This window comes from Lontra canadensis, unplaced genomic scaffold (genome assembly GCF_010015895.1).
Source record: "Lontra canadensis isolate GAN:19392208 unplaced genomic scaffold, GSC_riverotter_1.0 scaffold156, whole genome shotgun sequence".
In the NCBI taxonomy this organism is placed as follows: domain Eukaryota; kingdom Metazoa; phylum Chordata; class Mammalia; order Carnivora; family Mustelidae; genus Lontra; species Lontra canadensis.
The window spans coordinates 1,189,794-1,208,445 of NW_022631150.1; the positions used below are offsets into that span (position 1 = coordinate 1,189,794).

At 35.6% G+C, this 18,652-nt stretch overlaps 1 protein-coding gene across 2 annotated transcripts in view; it reads right to left on the reverse strand.

Moving 5' to 3' along the window:
- AHI1 (Abelson helper integration site 1) overlaps window positions 1–18,652 on the reverse strand; it is a 207,327-nt gene that overhangs the window by 74,543 nt on the left and 114,132 nt on the right. For both annotated transcript variants that reach the window (XM_032844822.1, XM_032844821.1), the window contains one exon: window positions 6,617–6,672. In XM_032844822.1, the coding sequence (XP_032700713.1) occupies window positions 6,617–6,672 (56 nt within the window). The remainder of the gene's footprint in view (window positions 1–6,616; window positions 6,673–18,652) is intronic.

The window sequence follows — 18,652 nt, forward strand, 5'->3', positions numbered from 1 at the left end:
TGTCTCATGGTTCATCTCCTCCTCCGATTTCCCCCAACTCACTTCTCCTCTTCAACTCCCAATGTCTGGATGCCTGTTGTAAAGAACCTGCTTGCTCCCTGCCCATGATGATACACAGGACTTCCCACACCTATGCCTGAGCCTTCTGACTCCTGCATCTCCCTTCTGGACTTCACGGCTGTAGAGTGTGGCTCTATCAAGCACAGCAAAGTTCCATCTTCAAACTCATCCTCTCTTCTGAAATTCAAGCCTATATTCTCAGTTCTCCGAACATCTGTACTTGTTGCCTCTGGTTACTACTTGAAATCTAACATGTCTAAAACTGAATCTACTGTTCTCTAAAAATCATAAAGTCAAAAGAGAATTGGGGAAAAAAAAGTCTAAGAAACACAGAAATGTCAGTGGAGTATGACAACAGGAAAAACCTACATAAAGCTTCATAATTTACAATGTCTGGAGAAACAACCAATGTCTATGTATTTAAGAAAAATGTTATATTACAGACAACTCACCAGTGATCTTAAAGGAAAACCTATTTAGTATTTGTATTTGAATTTCAACAGGACTGCTTTGAATTGTTACTTTATTGATAAGTAAAAACAGATTCTTTTATGACAAGTTATAAAAGCTTATAGTTTATCGGTTCCCTCTCCACCCTGCAATTATCTTCAGGAAGAGATTGGTCAGAGGTTCTATTTTATGAGTTTTATAGGGGCACATACACCCCAGTTTGCATACTATGAATTCCTGGAAAATTCTATAGATTGGAAAAAATAGAGTGCTTCCTTTGGATCAAGGACATTTCACCTGAACTAAACAAACTGCCCCAAATTTTATGTTAAATATTATGTGAAAGACATAATTTACATAAATATATAGATAAGGCATACTATACTAGCGTGTAATAATAGAACATGTAGCAGCCTTGTGAACTTGGAATGGGCTAAACAATGATATGAATCTAACAACAAAGACAACTTAAAATGTTGTAGAATAAGTACAGATGATCATATAATCCAAAAGAGTCTCAGAATAAAGTTTAATTTGTATGATTCAGATTAATACCTTTATAAATAAGTTTAAAGGGTGAACAACATCATGAACATCTCATATATTTTCAGAATAAAATACTGTTAAACATATTAAAGTTTACTACTGATGAAAATTACATGACAAAAATTTATCAGTCAGACCCTTAGAAAACCTAGGTATATAACTGCAGAATGAATGAATTAAAAGTTTGTTAAATTCAACTTATAACAATGAAGAAAAATGAATATTTAAATATTTAAATTTCCAATCAGTCTATGATATTTTTATTCCTAATAACTAATGGAATATTTAGAAAAATGGCAAAAGTATCTCATAACTGGTATAATCTAAATGAGAGAGCCTGAATTTTGTTTGAACCTGCTATGGCAGATGTGTAGGCTTCTGTGAAAATGCAAGCTGTAATTTTATAAATGGCCAGGAAATCCATTTGTTAAAAGAAAATCTGTTCTCATTAATGGGACTTGTGGGATCACTGAGTAAAAGAAGAAAGGAGTAATATTAGTGTTACAGGTGTGGAATGCAGGGGCTTTACAAAAATCAGAAATTGATTACAAGTGGCTAGGCTGATGTGTGAATTTTAACATATCAGTTTTCACTAGAAGAGACTTGAAAAAAATTCTTCTCAAGTCACTAAAAATTCTGTATATATTCAGCATGGCTTACCATGTTTTAATTCCACCAGAAAATATAAAAAGCTATGGGAACTGTTATACATAGAGTAGGTTATAGGCAGGTTTGTAATAACCTAAATAAGAACAAACATGTACAGAGACTTCCTTATGCTGGGTGCTGTTTCTCTTTGATTTGCAAATGAGTCTTTCATTTAAAGTAAATATGAGGACTCAAGCCTGCGCTGACTTAACTATTAACTAACTTTTACACCTGCCTTTCAGGGTTCAGACAATGACCTCTGATTAATCTGAGTCTGATATTATCCTTAACAGCAACTAGTTCTTAAAGTGGCATGATCTAATTATTTTCATATAACCTATTACGATGAGACTGTCTCATGTCTTATTTGCTTTTCCTGTAATAGTTAAGTGTTTGAGTGAATACCATTTCAGGACAAAAACTCAGTGTCCTAAATACCATTCAGGACAAAAAGAAAGATAGACATTTAACCATCAAATCTGAATAGGACATCAGGTATAAAGAAAATAAAAGAAAATCTACAACACATGAGTAGGCAAAACAGGCTACCAATGCAAAAGAACTGTTAGACTGATGTCTAATGTCTCTCCCAAAACACTAAATACCGGAAGGCAAAAGAGGGTCAATTTCCACAATGTTCTGAGGGGAAAAGTTTATGTCCAAATAATTAAAAACTAAGGTGAACTGTCTTATTCAAAGACAAATAAGATATTTAGACTCAGACAATATACCTCTCACTTGGTATTTTTTGAAAAAAATAACTTGAGGGGTGCCTCAGTCTGTTAAGCATCTGCCTCTGGCTCAGGTCATGATCCCAGGGTCCTGGGACCTGTCCCTTTATCAGGCTCCCTGCTCAGCAAGGAGACTGCTTCTCCTTCCACTGTTCCCCTACCTCCTGCACCCCTGCTCGTGTTCTCTGGTGTGCCCTGTCAAATAAATAAATAAATAAATAAATAAGTCTTTTTAAAACAAAACTTGAAAATGTACTCCTAAATATGAACAAAATTAAGAGCTCAAAATGCAAAAAAAAAAAAAAATTGTGATTATAGCCAGTTACAAAGGTTTGATTCTGTTTGATGGAGGAGGTCACATCATGTGGGGATATAATGTTCTATTTCTATTGAAGGCATCTCAAAAACACATATGGTATTATTTATGTCAGAAAGAAAAAAAGTACCAAACAAAAAAAATTAAATCTCATGTAATAAATGAAAAAAAGAAGGATATAAGTAAGTTAAAAAGGGAGTGGGAGAGAACACAGAACAAAGACTGAGGTGGTTTTGTTCTCAGGCTAACCTATACTTACTTAAAAAACACTGCAGCACATTATAGTGCTACTGGATCAAACTATCCTCTGTAACCATATATTTACTGAAAAGTTCATTCCCACGTGGAATCTCAAGAAACACAGCTTTCCCTGTTATAGAGGTCTGAGAAAGTCTCATTTCCCTCCCTGCTGAATAGCTGTAATTAGCATCTAGCACTCTCCTAGACCCATGCCATTCATGGCGGTACGTGGAGCAAGTGGGAAGTTGGGATGATACCGTGTAGAGCGGTAAGCTGGAGACTGATGGTTAGGGGCCAGGTTAGGAAGTCACTCAGAGACCCGGCCTCAGCCATACTAGACCCTGGGTCCACTCCTTTTCTCAGGCCCCAGAAGTATCTCTCATTTTTAGGTTAGTAGGGTACCACATTTGAACTTATAAATATCATACTTTGTTCTATTTTTAAACAGACCTTTTCATTTCTTTTATCTCTATAAATATTTTCTTTTCTTAAACCCTTTGAGGAAAACAAGGGCACACCCATACAGAGGATGGAAATTAGGTATCATCATATTTCTGTGAAGAATCACTTTTCCTGTCCTGAGGACCAGAAGACATTGGGTAAAAGGCTTGTAATTCTATGTTATGGAGAAAGGGCCAAGGTTAACTGTCAGTAAGCTGGGGGACTAAATAGGAGTGAGGGGCAGTAGAATATCTTTAGTTTGTAGTAAACGGACAGAAGGATTCAGAAAAACATACCGAAAATGCAGCCTGGCGTAAGTGAGAACCTGGAAAACTAATGAGTGTTTGGGGTGTGCCTCTATAAACCAAGTATATTAAAACATATGGACTTCACAAATCGGAAATTTTATTAATACATTAGGAGCTATCATTTAAGAAGCCAACTGGAAGAACATAAACAAAAATCAACAATACCTAAATGCCTATGTATTAGATTTTGTTCCTGGTTCTTTGGAATCATTCCGAGATCATTAGAGCATTCCTGCAAACGTTAATGCCATTATTTCTCACAACTGCAAGAGAAGTCAGTTCTGTTATTTCCTCATTTAATTAACAGGGAAACCTATAATCTGTCTACAGGTAAAACAAAACAAAAAAGTCTCTGGGGGCATCTGGGGGGCTCAGTCTGTTAAGTGTCTGATTCTTGATTTCAGCTCAGGTCTTGATTTCAGGATTTTGAGTGGAGGCCACTTAAAAAAGAAATACAACTCTGCCAGGATGTACTTTTCTGAGTTCTAGAATGCACAACCCCCCTGCCCCCCGCACCAACAAAACCAGAAATGTAAACACAGATGCTGTAGGAATGCCTGTAGAAATAAAATTAATTTCAAAAGTATGTAAAATAATCCAGTGAGTATCTTTTTGAAATACATTAAGAGGTTCCAGTTCAAGATGGTTGGTTACATAGGAAGATTATCACCGTACCTTCTCCCACAGACACGCTGAGTCTGCAACTACGTATGGAACAGTTTCCTCTTAAAAAACCTAAAGACTTGGGGTGCCTGGGTGGCTCAGTGGGTTTAAGCCTCTGCCTTCAGCTCAGGTTGTGATCCCAGGGTCCTGGGATCGAGCCCCAGATCGGGCTCTCTGCTTGGCAGGGAGCCTGCTCCCCCTTCCTTTCTCTGCCTGCCTCTCAGCCTACTTGTGGTCTCTGTCAAATAAATAAATAAAATCTTAAAAAACAAAACAAAACAAAACAAAACCTAAAGACTGGCTGAATGCTGACTACACCTGAGGCAAATGAGAAGAAAACCACAAAGAAGCATGTAGGAGACAGCCTGAGGTACAACCTTGCCATAAACCCCGTTCCAGGACAGTGACCCACAACCAGGAGAAAAAGTAAAACCTGGAGTTTTCCCCAAAGAGCAAAAGGTTCAAGTCACACATCAGGCACCTCAACTTTTAAGACCTACACCTGAGAGAAAAGAAATTATTTCCCATAATTGCTAGTCTTCATTTCTTTTAATCTTAAAAAACACAATTTACACAATGTTATAACTACTATTTTAGCATACTTACCAGTATAACTGCAATACACACTAGAGCCAAGTATTTTTCTTTCTTTCCTCTTTTTTTTTTTTAAAGATTTATTTATTTATTTATTTGACAGAGAGAGTACACAAGCAGGGGGAGCGGAAGGCAGAGAGAGAGGGTGAGGGAGAGGCACGCTCCCTGCTGAGTAGGGAGCCTGACATGGGGCTCAGTTCCAGGACCCTGGGATCATGACCTGAGCTGAAGGCAGACGCTTAAGCAACTGAGCCACCCACATGCCCTAGCCAAGTATTTTTCATGATTATAATGATATTCAATTCCTCAAACAGTATTCTTTTCCAGAGCCCCAGATACTAATTTATCAAACACGTTGTCTCAATCACGTGAATTTTTTACAAATAGAAAGTGGAGTCAATCTGCCAGTGAGGAAAATATTATCAATAAAGTTAAATACGATTTAATATTGTCTTTATGTCCCTAAAATATATTACCACATCTTTCTAATAGGAAATGATGAATTCTATGGAGTACTTGGAAGACTTAATGTACAGAAAGGATAAGAGAAACAAGATTATGTTTGGTGAAGAGTAAAATATGTGCTAGCCTATATCGTCATATGACTCTTTCAAGTGGAAACTGGCAACGGGTACATATTTTATTCAAATATTATATTCAGAGATTAAAAGGGAAATTTGTTTTGCTTCTACATTCTCTTGTATAATTATTTTTAACATAGTAAATAGGTACTGTAATTGTTAAATGCCTTTTGTTGTCTGGCAGTAATGGAAGAGGGATAAGAGATTTCACTGCTATAATAATAAAGCATAGCAATCCATAAAAGAAATGAAACATTCACTCTAAATAATGATGCTAGTGTGCAAAATAACACTCCTTTTAAAAAGAGTGTAAATCAATTTGCGTATTTATATTAATTTGTTCAAAATATGAGATATTTTTAAATTAAAATCATTCTATATATAACAATATAAATAAGTACCTGTAAAAATGATACAGTATCTTTTTTTCCTATATCTTGGTAAAAATTAGTATGTTTTCCTCATTAAGTAAGAAAACATTAGGTTAATTTTCTGGAAGGGATATAACTTTTGGCAAAAAGAAGGTTATGGGGCACCTGGGTGGCTCAGTGGGTTAAAGCCTCTGCCTTCGGCTTGGGTCATGATCCCAGGGTCCTGTGATCGAGCCCCACATCAGGCTCTCTACTAGGCAGGGAGCCTGTTTCCCTTCCTCTCTCTCTGCCTCTCTCTCTGCGTACTTGTGATCTCTGTCAAATAAATAAATAAAATCTTAAAAAAAAAAAAAAGGAGGGGTGCCTGGGTGGCTCAGTGGGTTAAGCTGCTGCCTTCGGCTCAGGTCATGATCTCAGGGTCCTGGGATCGAGTCCCACATCGGGCTCTCTGCTCAGCAGGGAGCCTGCTTCCCTCTCTCTCTCTCTCTGCCTGCCTCTCTGTCTACTTGTGATATCTCTCTGTCAAATCAATAAATAAAATCTTTAAAAAAATTATAAAAAAAAAAGGAAGGTTACAAGCTTTTTCTACAGTGGCATTTTGTGTCACTATAACCAGTATCAATTTGTAGCTTATCCATTTTAACAGTGCAGAAATAGACTGCCTTACCATTGGTGCTGTATCTACATGATGGTTACCAGGCTTTCTTTCCATGCTGTTAATCCCTATGAAAAGAAAAGATGGTGAATATTTGCTTATTATACCTAACCATTTTATTTTAAAAACATTTATGTCAATAAGAGGTGACTCCTACAGCTTATAAGAAAAAAAGCCTCACATGAATGGCAGGATCCTTTAAAGTCGTATCATGAATTCTTTGGTCAGAAACAGTTGGAGAGTTTAGCTAAGAGACCCAATTCAAAGTGAGCTGAGCCAATCTTCCCATTCAAGTGGTGTTTAGCAATAGTGCAAGATGTGTCCATATCCTGCTCTTGGCTCAAAAATTGTATCATTATCTCCACTCTGCTGCATTTCTTCCATTAAAGTTTTATTTCTGACTTGAGGTCATCAAGTTTTCATAAAGAAGTATCACAAAGGCTATAAAAGGAATCACCTCAGTATTTTCTCAAAAAGAATAAATAAATCCACTTGAATTTCTCTTTGATCATTTGACTTCCTACCATGCCATATTCTATTTATTCAATCACCATGGAGTGTCTGAAAAAAAAAAAAAAAAAAAAAAAAAAAAAGTTGCCCCGATTCTCTCCTTTAAAATAATGACTGCTGAACTTCAGAAAATTCCTTTTATCATGTGTAGATTTACCTTTTTGTTCCCAACGTCCTCTCCTGCATTCTTTTTAATGAACAGCTTTTAAGGATATAACACATTGTATCTCATCTGTAAAGATACTGGTTCAAAGTCTAGCTCGAGTTAAAAACGAACACAGGTGTGGGTCTCCTTTACTTTACAGTCTCTGTCCATCAGCAAAACGATATGCGAGTCAAGACATTAGAAAAGTTTTTTCAAATAATGGTATAGGCTGTTACATGCAGGTCTGGTTAGAAGCGAGAACTGCAATGTACTGTTAGCAATTAGCACAATTTCTAGTTGAAACACCAGTTCTCTCATTTACAGGCATTTAAAACTCATTTTTCTTCAAGTATGATAAAGGATTAAGTGAGAGCATCACAAAACAATCACTTTTTATCACTGTGCAAGAATATACTAAAAATGAACAAAGTATCATAAAACATCATCTTAAAAAAACATCGTTTTTGTTTCATTTAAAAAAATTTTCTCAGTGTCTATTATTAGCCAATGAAGTATAAATAATACTTATTCCATCAAGTAATATTTACTGAGTAGCTATACTTGGGATCAATGAAAAAAGATAAATTATAAAGGCTAAGTTGTACTTTCTGACCTCAAGACTTGAGTAAAACAGAGATGTCTTTTTGAAAAAAAAAAAAAATGACAGAGCAAATTAAGTTTTGCCTTAAAGAATCAATAAAATCTTTAAAGTGATTTTTATGGAAATCATTTTATTTTTATTTTTATTTTTATTTTATTCATTTTTATTCATGGAGTAACACTGGCCTTGAATAAAAAAATTTTTTAAAAACCCCTAGGAAACATGTTAGAAAATGTTCAGATAATGTTGATCCTTACTGTGAGAGTTTAGTAATACTGAGGTCTACAGAACAAATGGTGAAATCCCCACTTCCCTGGTGCCCACACTCCCACAGCCCTCTTTGGCCACATTCACTGAGAAGTCTGGCATACACTGGCTTTTAAATGAGTGGTCACACCACGAGACTCAGGAATTAGCAACATTTTACATGTGTGTTCTCACTATTGTAATCCGACTGTTATAAAATTGACCTAGACTGATTACTAATTTTAAAATTCACATCCAATTAGAAAGTAATTTCAAAATGTTGAAAATAAAAAACTAAAAAAAACCCCAAAAACCCCAGATATATATCTTCAGCTTATACAATTACGAAGAAAAAATTACATATGTTACAGTTTCAATTTCAGGATAAGAAGGTGATAAAAACGAAGGAGAGGAGAGTCGAACCATGAGAGACTGGGACTCTGAGAAACAGAGGGTTTTGGAAGGGAGGGGGGTAGGGGGTTGAGTGAGCCTGGTGGGTATTAAGGAGGGCACGTATTGCATGGAGCATTGGGTGTGGTGCATAAACAATGAATTTTGGAACACCAAAATAAAATAAAATTAAATTAAAAACAAACAAAAAACCTAACATTTTGAAAAGTGGATTACCCAAAGATAAATTCTCAGTTTGAAACTTAGATTGCCTATTGAAATAATACCGTTTGGAAAGATAATCAAACATGCTTGCTCAAGCTTTTGGTAAAGAATATACAGAAAAAATAAACTTAAGAAAAAATGTCCCCAAACAACTATTTTAAGTAAATTTTATCTAAAAAATCTGTTTGTGTGTTATTTCACTTTTATTAAGGTATGATGATAAGTGAAAGCTCATAATAAATAGATTGCTGTGCTAGTTATTTTTGTTTGTCAGCTTGGCTAGGCCACAGTACCCAGAGATTTGGTCAAACATTCCAGACACTTCCGTGAAAGTATTTTTTGGATAAGATGAATACTTGAATTGGTAGTCTTTGAGTAAAGCAGATTGTTTTCCATAATGTGAGAGGGCTTCCTCCTGGGTCTTAAGAAAAAGACTGACTTCCCCCGAAAGAGAAGGAATTTTGTCAACAGATTGTTTTCGGACTTGAACTATAACTCTTCCCTGGGTCTCCAGCCTGCCAACTAACTTTGCAGGTTTTGTACCTGGCCTGAATCCACAATTATGTAAACCAATTCCTCAAAATAAATCTATATATACATCCTACTGGTGGTATTTCTCTAGAGAATCCTACCTAATATGCTCACTTTCTGGGAAACAAATAAACAAAATGAAAATACAACTGTTTGTGTTTATTTAAATTAACTTTTTGTTTACTAAATACGTGAGTTGTGCAAAGGTCCAATTTATTAAATACCTCAAATGACCTTAAGAATATTACATCTGTAGAGTAAATTAATCTACCAAATAAAAAAAATCAATGTGTCAATAAATATCACCACTAGACTGTCCAGTCTGACAGTCTCTGCTTTTTGATTTACATTTACTGTGATTACCAATATGGCTGTGTTTAAGTCTGCCAATCTTGCTATTTCATTGCATCTATATCTGTTCCATTCTTCCTTCTTCTTTTTTCCATACTCTTTTGAAATAATCAAATACTATTATTATTCCATTTTACATCCCCGATGGCTATACTGTTAGCTACACATTTTTCTATTTTTTTAGTGGTGAGAGATTGTCTCAGACATCTCTAATTTGTTACAGTATATCCTGAATTAAGATTTTTCTACTTTACCAACAATGTTAAGTATCTTAAAACAGTATTATTCTATTTACTCTTCTACCCTTTATGCTACTGTCATATTTTACCTCTACATGTTATAAATCCCAGAACATACTGTCACAATACTTGTTTTAAGCAGTCAGTAGTCTTTAAGAATGAAAAAATCAGCTTTTTATATTTATACATACATTTATCCTTTCTAGTGTTTTCATTCCTTCTGCAGATCCAGGTTTTCATCTGAGATCATTTCCATTTAGACTGATGAACCTTTTGTAGAATCTCTCTGTGGGTAACTTTTTTTTCTGAAAAGTCTTTAGCAGGCATTCATATATGAAGGACATTTTTGCTGGGTATTGAAATCTAGGTTGATAGCCATTGTCTTTCAGAACTTCACTGATTTATCCCATTATTTCTTATGAGGATGGAGCCATCAATTCTTCCTATTATTCTCTGAATGTGATGCATTTTTCCCCCTGGCTGCTTTCATGATTTTTTCTTTAGGTTTCATTTCCTTCAGTTTAATTAAAATATACCTAGGTGAGATTTCATTTATATATATCCTTCTTGGGATTTGGTAAGCTTTTTATATTTCCTACATTAATGTTTTTTATTAGAGGTGTAATACTCTTGGCCCATTATTTCTTTACCCTATCTCTTGTATTTCCCTTCTAGAACTCCAATTATACTTGTTTAGATAATTTGATGTAGTCACACAAGTTTGATGCTCTGTTATTTCCCTCCCATACCCTGTGCTTCAATTTGGATACATTTTATTATTCTGTCTTTGAGTTCACTGACCCTTTCTTTCCATGTGCACTATCAGCAATTAGGCCCACTTAATGAATTTTTCATTTCATCTATTACACTCTTTGGGTATAGAATTTCCATTTATTTCTTTTTTACAGTTTCCATTTCTCTGCTGAAATACTTCATCCACCATGTTTCCTCAAAAGTCATTTAACATCGTTATAAAGGCCACTTTAAAGTTCTTGTCTGCATATCCAACATTTTCATCATCTGTAGTTTCCTTCTACTGATTGTTCTTTTTCTTGATTATGGGTCACCTATTCCTGCTCATTTATTTCTTCATATTTCTGACTGTAGGTTAGATCTGTTAGACATATAATTAGTAGAGAATGAAACAGAAAACATGCTTCCCCCAAAGGGCTCACTCTTTCCTCTTCTTGAAAGCTCTGGTGAGGGGTGCATCTTTGTGTTCAAATCTGGAGTTGGCCTGGGTTGGGGATGGGCTGATTTATCTATTAAATATCCAAAAAATAAGATCAGTTCCTCCTTCTAGAAATTTGGAATTTAAACCTCTAGAGAATAAGGGAACTTTCTCTCTCTGCTTTTCTCATTTCCTATGACACTGCTTTTTGGGGAGGTGCTGTGTGGAGACAACGGACACATATCTGGGGCCTTTTGGATTCCAATCCATTATGCCAGCCTACACAGTCCTTGGAAATTCAGTTGATTCCTGTTTTAGCAAAGTCATTCTGCCTATAAAACACTTGCTACCAGTTTCTGTGTCTCTGTCTCAATAGTCTCAGGTATTAAAGCGACTGCTGGTCTCCACTGCCTTATGGAGTAGGCACTCTTTGGAATTTAATCCATGTATACGTCTTTGTGTCCACATCCCTTTGATGACTTTTTATTTAAATTCAATTAGCCAACATATAGTACATCATTAGTTTCAGATAGTGTTCAATAATTCATCAGTTGCATATAACACCCAGTGCTCATCACATCATGTGCTCTCCTTAATGCCCATCATCCAATTACCCCAATCTCCCCCTACTCCTCCAGCAACCCTCAGTTTGTTTCCTATAGTTAAGAGTATCTTGATGACTTTTTGTTTTATACGAAGTCAACATGATGTTGCACTAGGAGTAATGATCATCACCAACCTTATACTTCCTACCTGGAAGCACAATTCCACTTCCATTTAGTTATATTGTTGTGTCTTATCTTTTATCTTGTTTTTGGTCCATTTCAGTGCATACCCTTTATCTTTCTTGAATTTCTACCAATGTTTCAATGATGCTATTGGTTATCTTCTTACAGTAATAAGTACATTATTAATTATTTATACAAATGAACTATTTAAATATCCTTCTAACCAGGATACTATATTTACCAATACATCCTTACTCCACGAAAGATTAGGTTTATAGAAGGCTTTTACTTCTCTATTTTTCTACACAAATTATAGTTAAATTTAAATGGATAAATGTGCACAGGAATTTGTACAAGTGCTTAGTATGAATTTATGAAACAAAAAATATTGTAAGAAAAAAACCTTAATGTTTCCTTTATGTCTAATAGAAAAATTTAATGTTTCCCCCTGTATCTTGAGATTTCCATTCTAATTGAGCTGTTATTCAATTAGAGTACTCTCTAAATCCCAGTATATTTATTCAATGCCTTCCATTGCTAGTAGATACATGATGCTTTGTCTGAATAATGGGTTTTTGGATAAGAAACCCTTTATCTTGGTTGTCTGGACAGATTATTCCACTATCAGCCAGCTTTTTGAGTTTTAGATGAGAAGTCCAATTCAACTCTCTTTCGAGGTAAAGAACCTGTTCTTCCTCTGTACAGGCTTTTGAGATTTTTCCCTGCATCTGGGAAATCAGGAATTTCACCAAGGTATATCTAACTGTGTCTTGCTTACAATTCCGCTTTCCCAAGACTTGATAAACCCTTTAATCTGCAGTCTTATCATCTGCCCAGGGAAATTTTATTCTATTATTTCTTTAAATTTTGCAGTTCATTTTATTTTACCCTCATAACTTTTTCTTTTTTAAAATTCATATTATTTATTTTTCCCAATTTTATTTTTATTTCTTTTCAGTGTAACAGAATTCATTGTTTACGTACCACACCCAGTGCTCCATGCAATACGTGCCCTCCATAATACCCACCACCTGGCTCCCCCAACCTCCCACCACCTGCCCCTTCAAAACCCTCAGATTGTTTTTCAGAGTCCATAGTCTCTCATGGTTCATCTCCCCTTCTAATTTCTCTCAACTCCCTTCTCCTCTCCATCTCCCTATGTCCTCCATGTTATTTGCTATGCTCCACAAATAAGTGAAACCATATGATAACTGACTCTCTCTGATTGACTTATTTCACTCAGCATAATCTCTTCCAGTCCCGTTCATGTTGACACAAAAGTTGGGTATTCATCCTTTCTGATGGAAGTATAATACTCCATAGTGTATATGGACCACATCTTCCTTATCCAGTTGTCCGTTGAAGGGCATCTTGGTTCTTTCCACAGTTTGGCGACCGTGGCCAGTGCTGCTATAAACATTGGGGTACAGATGGCCCTTCTTTTCACTACATCTTTATCTTTGGGGTAAATACCCAATCGTGCAATTGCAGAGTCATAGGGAAGCTCTATTTTTAATTTCTTAAGGAATCTCCACACTGTTCTCCAAAGTGGCTGCACCAACTTGCATTCCCACCAACAGTGTAAGAGGGTTCCCCTTTCTCCACATCCTCTCCAACACACTTTGTTTCCTCTCTTGCTAATTTTGGCCATTCTAACTGGTGTAAGGTGGTATCTCAATGTGGTTTTAATTTGAATCTCCCTGATGGCTAGTGATGATGAACATATTTTCATGTGTCTGATAGCCATTTGTAGGTCTTCATTGGAGAAGTGTCCGTTCATGTCTTCTGCCCATGTTTTGACATGATTATCTGTTTTGTGTGTGTTGAGTTTGAGGAGTTCTTTATAGATCCTGGATATCAGCCTTTTGTCTGTACTATCATTTGCAAATATCTTCTCCCATTCCGTGGGTTGCCTCTTTGTTTTGTTGACTGTTTCCTTTGCTGCACAGAAGCTTTTGATCTTGATGAAGTCCCAAAAGTTCATTTTCGCTTTTGTTTCCTTTGCCTTTGGAGTCATATCTTGAAAGACGTTGCTGTGGCTGATATCGAAGAGGTTACTGCGTATGTTCTCCTCTATGATTCTGATGGATTCCTGTCTCACGTTGAGATCTTTTATCCATTTCCATAACTTATTCTTTATAACAATTCCACTTAATCTTTTAGATGAGCATCTTCTTTTCTCACTTTGTCTCATGATTTTAAAATCTGAAATCATGAAGTTTAGTTTAATTTCCTTCTAGAGGCCTACAAAGACTAAGGCAAAAGGGATGGCAAACCCTGGAGAATATATCAGAAAACAAAGATTTTTCTGGAATCTCAGGGTCAGTGTGTCATGAATGGGGTTAAGGGGACAGGATGTGAGTGTGGGAGGGCTCTGTTCTTGGTGCCGAGCAAGGACCTGTGCAGGGAAAGCAGGTCTCCTCTAAAGGGATACGCAAAAATGGGTTTTTCAGAATTCACTGAGGGCTCTTAGCCTGCAGAAGCTGTAATGCTCTGGGTAACTGGCTATCTCTGTCATTCTAATGTCTGTAGTATCCTGAGGGTCTGGCAGATCCTATGTACCACAATGGACCTATAAGGGGCCTACATGAGAAAGGACCCACATAGCTAGAAGTATCTAGTCCCAGGCCCAGCCACTGGGAAATGACTGGAACTTGCAACTGATGAGACTTGAGAGGAGAAGCTTATCCCTGTGCCTCTGCAGAGGGGTGTTTTTGTTTTTTTGCCACAGCTTAGACCTCTATTAGTATAGTTGGGACCACAAACCATGAACGCGAAAAGAAAACCAGCAACTCTCATAAGGAATTTAAGAAACCTGAACATGACCAAATAACCTTCTAGAACTGGTAGTGCCATTGATGACAGAGGAAGAATTAGAACATTTTTAAAATTAAAACATCACAAAACAAATAAAACTCAATGACTATTAAGGATTTTAAGAGAGTTAATTAACAAACCACAAAGATAATTCCACTTCAAAGGAAGGAAAGAGTAGTGGCTTCCAGAAAGTAAATCAGAAGATGGGTAACATTCCCAAAGTCATACAACCAATGAACAGCAGTACTGTGACTGAAACCTATGCATCTAAGTCAGAAGCACTCCAGACCCATTTGTATGTTTGGTTCCTGTAGTAAGGCCCTAATTTTATTCATCTTTCCATCTACAATGCCTATAGTCCAAATGCCTAAAACCCACAAGGCCTTCAACTCTTGAACTGAATAAATGGAATCTATACCATATCCACTGAGTTCGTGTGCTACACTGAATTCTTAACTGTGTGCACTAGTTATCAGAATGTTTGAGTTAATCTTCTATGACTATTTTGAAAAATGTTAATTTACTATTTCCTTTCATAATGCATCTAAACTTTCTGTAAAACTGAAATATGTTATCTGAAAAGTTCCCTAATTCTCCACATATTATACACTCTAGAGAAGATAATGGAAAAAACTTTATGTTTTTGGGAAGACGGTTAGGTATTTTATTTTGTAGAAAACTAGAATATGACATTTTAGCCCACTGTATTTGACTGATCTGAACAGGAGAATTATATATTTTTTAGTTTTCCTCAACTCTCCCAAATTCAAGACAATGACCAAAAGAAAAAAAGAACAAAGGTGATCAGATTTATTGCAAAAGAAAAAAAAAAAAGCAGGATTTATGCCAAATTCTAAAGCCAGAACATATATCCAGCAACATTATGTATCATCACCGTTTATGATTACCCAATAAGCACAAGGCACTGTGCTAGGGACAGGGGAACCCTGATTCTCTCTTTCATGACACATATTTTAGCAGTCATTTGCTTCAGGCAACACTATAATAACTATGCATCCTATTTGTTTTGGAGATCACCATTAGTCTCTATATAAGGCAGAGAGCATTATGCTTTGATTACTTCTGGCTAGGAAAAAATGAAATAAAATTATTATATTCCAGTAGAAAACAGTTTTAAGAGGCAGGGTTCTTTCCTGCCAAATTTAAAATATAAAGTTGTTTGTACCGAGGTTGCAAGCATTTCTAATAACTACAAAAGAAGTAAAACTGTTTTCAGACAATATAATTTTATACCTAGAAAATACAAAAGAATCACTGCTAAAAATAACATTAATAACAGAACTAATACATCAGAAAGTTAACACAGTATAAAGTTTAATATAAAAAAATCAGTATCCTTTATATATTCAAAGAACTGGTTAGACGATACGTGAAAAAGAATACCCTATTTTTAAGAGCAATACAAAAGACAGACTACTTGAATAAATACAAGAAACAATATGAATGTTAAACTACTTCTGAAAGACATAAAAGACATAAAAGTAATCTTGAACAAATAGACATCCCTTATTCTGCAACAAGACAATTAGCATTATATAAAGGCCCATTCCCTCCAAGATAACATATGAATTTAGTGTGATTCTGATAAAAAGTTTTTTCCCCAGCACAAGCTGATTCTAAAATTCATACAGAATTTTATAGAAGAATACCTAGAAAAACTGTGGGGAATAAAAAGAGCAGAGAGTAGAAATAAACACTACCAAATATCAATTTATAAGAAGACTCTGCAATTAAAACAATGTGATAATGACACATGAATAGACCTGTAGGCCAATAGAATACATTAAAATGTTCAAAAAATATCTGATTACATATAGAAATTACATGTGAAGAGGAAGAGATACTTTTAAATACATGGTGTTGGGAAGGAATGGCTGTTCTGAAAAACAAACTGGATCCTGGGGCACCTGGGTGGCTCAGTCAGTTAAATGTATGTCTTCGGCTTAGGTCATGATCTGAGGGTCCTAGAATTAAGTCCTGTGTTGGGCTCCCTACTTAGTGGGAAGTTTGCTTCTCCTTCTCTGCCTCCAACTACCATGGTCATGCTCTCTCTCTCAATAAATAAAATCTTTAAAAAAAAGAAAAGAAAGAAGAAACTGTATCGATATCTCACTCCATAAACCAGGAAAATAAATTCTTAATGGGTCAGATTTAAATGCTAAAAATGAAGCTATACCAATCTTAGAAGAAAACATAGGAATCTGTTTACAAACCCAAGTATAAGGAAAGCTTTCCTAAAATTTTGTACTGTGAAGTCAAAGCCAAATGTTCAACTTGGTGAAAATATTTGCAACTTATACTACTGACAGATAAGTTTCCCTATTATACAAAACAAAAACATACAAATACACAATAAAGATAATTTAAAATTTAAATTGGAAATCACTCTATGAATTCAATGATTTTTTAAAACTTGATTTTCTAAATAGTCCAGTTATAAATGTCTAAGAAGCAATGCTATTCCAATAACAACTTAGCCCCAAATGTTAGTTTCTAAATCCCATTTTCCACTAAAATAGTACCAGGGCTTCTTGGAGAAATGATTGAATCCAGGGCAGGGAAAGTACACAATGCACGGAGGACACACTGCAAGCATGAAGTACTCTAAACTAACTGGTTTGTATCAGGATACAGGAATAGACGTGAAGGGGCTCTCCTTTGCCAGATTAGTGCACAACTTTAGCAACACAAAGAAAATGATAGTAAAGAAGTATAACAAGTTGAATGGGAAAAAATTCACAATACTCATAGAAAGTGCTCTTCTTGACAAACACCAGCCAATAGAAGCAGAAGCAATGATAACATTAGAAACCGACCATGTTGGGGCACCCGGGTGGCTGAGATGGTTAAGCATCTGCCTTTGGCTCAGGTTATGATCTCTAGGTCCTAGGATTAAGTCCCACAGTGGGCTCCCAGCTCAGTGGGTAGTCTGCTTCTCTTTCTCCTGCTGCCTCTCCCCCTGCTTGTGCTCTCTCTCAAATGAATAAATAAAATCTTTAAAAAGAAAGAAAAAAAAGAAACCCATCATTTTGCATCTCTTAACCACTGTTAACAGTTAATTCAGGCAAGAATCATCAATGGCTGCTGAAACCACTAAGTAAGGTTGTTGGAGAACAGGCTATTCACATGGTCTCAAAGTACTGATCCACAGAATACCCAGCAATTACAAAGGGAAAAGTTTATTTTTACAACGGCACCTAGTGTTCACTATGTTAATCAAGGATTAAATTTAGCAAATAAGTTGTAGGACAATCTGACATTACATGCTACCTGATGTGATGCAAAAAAGTACGTGTTACTTTTTACTTTTTACTACTACAGTGTTCTTGACAAAGAAAGTTTAACCCGAACCTAATCACAGTGAAATAGATAAAAACAAAACACTGGATATTCTACACGGCAATTGGTTCAGCCAGACTCTAAAAAAAGTCAGTGTCATGAAAAAACAACAAAGGAGTCAGGATTAGCAGAGATTAAATGAGACTAAAATGACGTAGTGACCAATATAAGTGTGACTCTGGATTGGATGCTGGACAAAAGCAGCATGCAAACAACAAAACTGCTTAAGATATTTTAGACATAATTAAGAAAATCTGAATATGAACTGTTTATTAGATATTATAGAATCATTGTTAATTTTCCTAGATATGATAACAGTACTACGATTATATAGAGAATATCCTCATTCTTAGCAGATATATCAATGAAGTTTTTGAGGGGAAAAAGCAAATGGTATAAATTTAGGAGTTTTATCTTTTTTGTCAACTTTTTTATGGTTTTAAAAAATTTCAGAACACACTCAGGAAAGGACTATCGACCCTTATCAGACATTTAACGACTACATAGGAGGCAAACATATGTTCAATGGTTTTGAATATTGCTAAACCTTCCATGTAAGCAGAGTAAACAGGGTTTAGGTTTTCACTGAAAAAAATTTCTCAGCATTATTTAAAAACAGTCAATGAAAACCAAACACTTCTCCTCCTAACTGTGGATTTATTGGAGTATCTTCCTAAAAATAAGAGAGGGCTCCAAAATTAATGCACAAATGAATAAATAGCTACTATAACATG